Raw genomic sequence first — 4,113 nt, forward strand, 5'->3', positions numbered from 1 at the left:
TAAAAAAAAGAGAGATACATTTTCACCTTTTCAAAAACCTCTTGACAAAAAAAAAAAAAAGAAGGGCAATAGTGTTTAGGATGCTCGAATCTCCTCTTCGAAGATGTTCACCCTTTCAGCCGTGAGGGCGTCATATTTTGTTTGTTTTCTCGAATTTCGCGTAGAGCTACTCGAGGACTATCCACGTTAGCTTTGTTTGTTTGTTTTGAATTTTCACGTAAAGCTACACGAGGGCCATCTGCTCTAGCCGTCCCTAACTTAGCAATGAAAAGACTAGAGGGAAGGCAGCTAGTCAACACCACCCACCGCCAACTTTTGGGCTACTCTTTACCAACAAGTAGTGAGATTAACCGTCACATTAGCATGCCCCCCACGACTAAAATAACTAACATGTTTGAACCCGCGACCTGCAGATTGCGAATTGAGAGCCCTAACCACCAGGCCATGCCAGGTCCCGGGGTGTTGTATAATATGATGGTCAATCTCACTATTCATTGGAAAAGAGTAACACAAGAATTGGCTCTAGGTGTTGTTGTCTAGTTTCCTTTCATCTAGACAATCACTGCTAAATTAGAGATAGTTAACCATGGAGTGGCTTTGCGCGAAATTAAACAAACAAAGAGAGTAAATGTCAAAATCACATGCGCAACACAATCATAGGTGTTTAAGGTGTTAAAAATTAAAACGATTACACGTTTTACACAAATTATATTCATATTCATTAGTTGGTTAACTTTACACTTAAATGACCTCTACAGAACCTAACTAGTAAACTATGTTTAGTGCTGACTTGATTGCGACTATAAACTGGAAGTTATTAGAAAGTTTGAACAAATTCACAGATAAATTGTTGAATTATTCTGAATGATTGAAGCCTTTACATTGGATGTTTGCAGTTTTACAATTTGAACGATAGCCTATCATTAGGATGGTTAAATAAGTGATTAACTTGTTTGTTTATGGTTTTAAGCGCAAAACTATACAATAGGCAATCTTCGCTGTGCCCTCCCACTACGAGTATCGAACCCTAATTTTTAGCGATAAAGACATCAAGCTTACCGCTAAGACAATGGGGACAATAAATAAAATAGGCTTTATATTTATGGATCGTTAGATTATGAAAAATAATTATCTAAGAGATTTATAGCAAGTTTAATAATTGAAAATTTTCCAATTTGGCAAAAATGCCAAGGTTCGGAAAACTGAGTGGACGAATTTTTCTCTTGAAGGGGGCGGAGTACAACGCTCTTTGGCACTTGGCTGAGGCCAGAATGGTCGAAAGAGGACGGATCTCTTCCGACATGTACTGTCCGAGGAGCTTCTATCGGTAATTTAATTTTGATGATTTTTCCTGCTATGTAGTGCATTTTGGGAGATGAATTTAAACAACTCTGATAGTTCACTTTACACCTGTAGTATATTCCCAAAACTTGTCTAACAAGTATGTTTGTGGTATAAACAATTATAGCTACATTAAAATTTATGGGGAAAAAAAAAGGGAAAATGTGATTATATAGCTGAATAATGAAATTAAGACAATAAATAACTAATAAGCAATTCTAAATTGCCCGCAATCTGTCTATTTAAGAATCATTCTGCTGTAAAAGGACCAAGGTCCTCAACAGAAATTTTGTAGCGAAAACTGTGGATAAAAAGACCTATTTTGGTTCTAATTTTGAATCGGCTGGAGGAAAGTTACAATACGCGTGAGAACGGAAGGTTAAGACTGAATGCGGGGGATTATAAACTTTTACTCTGGAGTAAAGCGGATTGTAATAATCTTTGGTTTTAGAATCCGCTTTCTAAGTATGAGTGTTAGACCACTGCTAAAGGCAAGTTTTCTGTGGATTTCAGATAAGTGTTTCTTACCGTTGTTTGGTTCTTAAAGATTGTGAAGTGAAGTAACTTTTATGTCTCTCTGTAAATTCGAAAGTTCTAAAATACGGTGAAAGTTCAGGATACTAGTAGGAAAAGATATATGGTTGGTAAAGACTGGTTGAGAATTATATACTGGAAAGTTTGAAATAGCGCTAGAAATGTAAGGGCATCATACTCTTGGTTTTCATTAGCTATAAGCGAGAATATTTCTTAAAATATCTCTAAGTGGTGGTAATATGGTGGAGTTTTCGAAATAGGAGATTCCGAGGAGTAGAAAACGTTTGATGTTCTGAAGCATCATCACTGGTTAACAACTTCAATCTTGTATACTCTGAGTGGTTGCCAATGGTGGAGGACCTCAGCCTGGTAAATTTTGGTTGGGAGTCACTGGTTGAGGATTTCAGCTTTGTATGTTCTGAGCTGTGGTCAACAGTTGAGGACCCAAGCCTTGTACATTCTGAATAGTGACCACTGGCTGAGAACCCCCTACATTCTGAGCAGTGATCATTTGTTGAAGATCTCAGCCTTGTACATTCTGAATAGTAACCACTGGCTGAGAATCCCCTACATTCTGAGCAGTGGTAATTTGTTGAAGATCTCAGCCTTGTACATTCCGAACATTGACCACTAACCAAGAACCCCCTACATTCTGAGTAGTGGTCATTTATTGAGGATCTCAGTCTAATAGGTTCGGAATGGTAGTCAATGACTAAAGACCCCGACCTTGATCGTCCTGAATGTTGGTCAATAGTTGAGGACTCCAGTCTCTTAGGTTCTGAATGGTGGTCAAAGATTGAGGCCCACAGCCTAATATGATCAGAGGGTTGATTAACAGTTGAGGACCTCAGTCTAGGAGGTTCTAGGTGGCGATGACTGGTTGAAGACTCTAGACCAGAAGGATCTGATAAATAATGATTATTTGAATTTCCTGGGGAGGAATTAACGTTGTGGTGAATAGTTAAGGTACACAGAGTGCGAGTGTCCCTGGTATATTCAGTGACTAAAGCCCCTCTACTGGGAGAATCTGGAGGGTAAGGGTTAACTGAGTCCCGTAAACAAGTAGGTTCTGGAAGGGAATGAGAAACATAATGCGAATTTACTGATACGCCGCTCATATTTTCATGTGCAGGAATTCTCTCCACAGATGTGTAGTTGTCGCTCAGAAACTTTTTGCAGCGGTTAATCTTGCAGCATGACCATTGCCCTCTGGTGGATTCGGACCACTCTTTCTTTCCATTGTTCCACAAACTGACAGACGGGCTGCAACCGTCTTGTATTCTTATCTGAACCACAATAGGATCACAAAACGTATGTTGACAACCTGTCATTGGAATTCTGGATTCATCTGTAGTTGGACCTTGATCCAGTGTTGCATCAAACTGGCCTTGTCCTGTTTGATTTTCTCGGCAAATGAGCTCATCGCAATGTAAGTCAGTGTTTGGTTTATCTTCTTCGTGTTTCTCTTCAGCACAAAGACTTAAAGAAAAGGAAATACAGAGTTTTATTAGGTACAATTATCTAAAAAATATTTAAAATAACAACTGATACGAAGAAGTTTCCTCACATCATTTAAAATTCGTTTTAGAGACTTCAAACTTTCGACTTTCTAAGTTCTTTAGATTAAAAATATAAATATTCAACAATGAAAAATATTGATAAACTCAATATACACAGCTTTAATCTTGTAGGAATCAATTACAAACAACATGTTCAGAAAGTCAGACTGTATATTTTCAAACTGGTAAATACTTTCCCCAAATTCTGTATGTTTAATAAGGTAACGAACGCATCAACTGTGATAGAAGTTTACAGAAAATAATTGTTGTATAAATTTTAACAAATAAAATTGCCGTTCGACTGCTATTTGAATGAACAAGTTATCGTTGATTATTAAAATATTATATCCATTATCATCCAGTAAAACACAGTAAAATTATATTTAATTTCATTTTCTCAAAACTGACAAATATACTAAGAGAAGGACACCAAAGCAACAGTTCCAAATTTCTTTTGAAGTAATCACTGTAAACGAACTAAATGAATGTTCTTTTGTTTGGAGACGAACAAGTAAAAATGAACATTTTTCATTATGAAAATAATGATAATAATTCATTCTAATGTATCTATAAATAAGGCCCAGCATGGCCGGGTGGTTAGGGCGCTCGACTCGCAGTCTGCGGGTCGCGGGTTCGAATCCCCGTCACACTAAACATGCTTACCCTTTCAGCCGTGGGG

The 4,113-nt window shown here is 37.5% G+C and overlaps 1 protein-coding gene across 1 annotated transcript in view; it reads right to left on the reverse strand.

The window, feature by feature from the left end:
- Positions 1-239: 239 nt before the first annotated feature.
- The window catches only part of LOC106471776, a 68,718-nt gene continuing 64,844 nt past the window's right edge, over positions 240-4,113 (reverse strand). Inside the window, exon 5 of the mRNA XM_022401271.1 lies at positions 240-3,354. Within this exon, the coding sequence (XP_022256979.1) occupies positions 2,100-3,354 (1,255 nt within the window). The 3' untranslated portion in view covers positions 240-2,099. The remainder of the gene's footprint in view (positions 3,355-4,113) is intronic.

Source organism: Limulus polyphemus, unplaced genomic scaffold (assembly GCF_000517525.1).
Source record: "Limulus polyphemus unplaced genomic scaffold, Limulus_polyphemus-2.1.2 Scaffold115, whole genome shotgun sequence".
NCBI classification, from domain to species: Eukaryota; Metazoa; Arthropoda; class Merostomata; order Xiphosura; family Limulidae; genus Limulus; species Limulus polyphemus.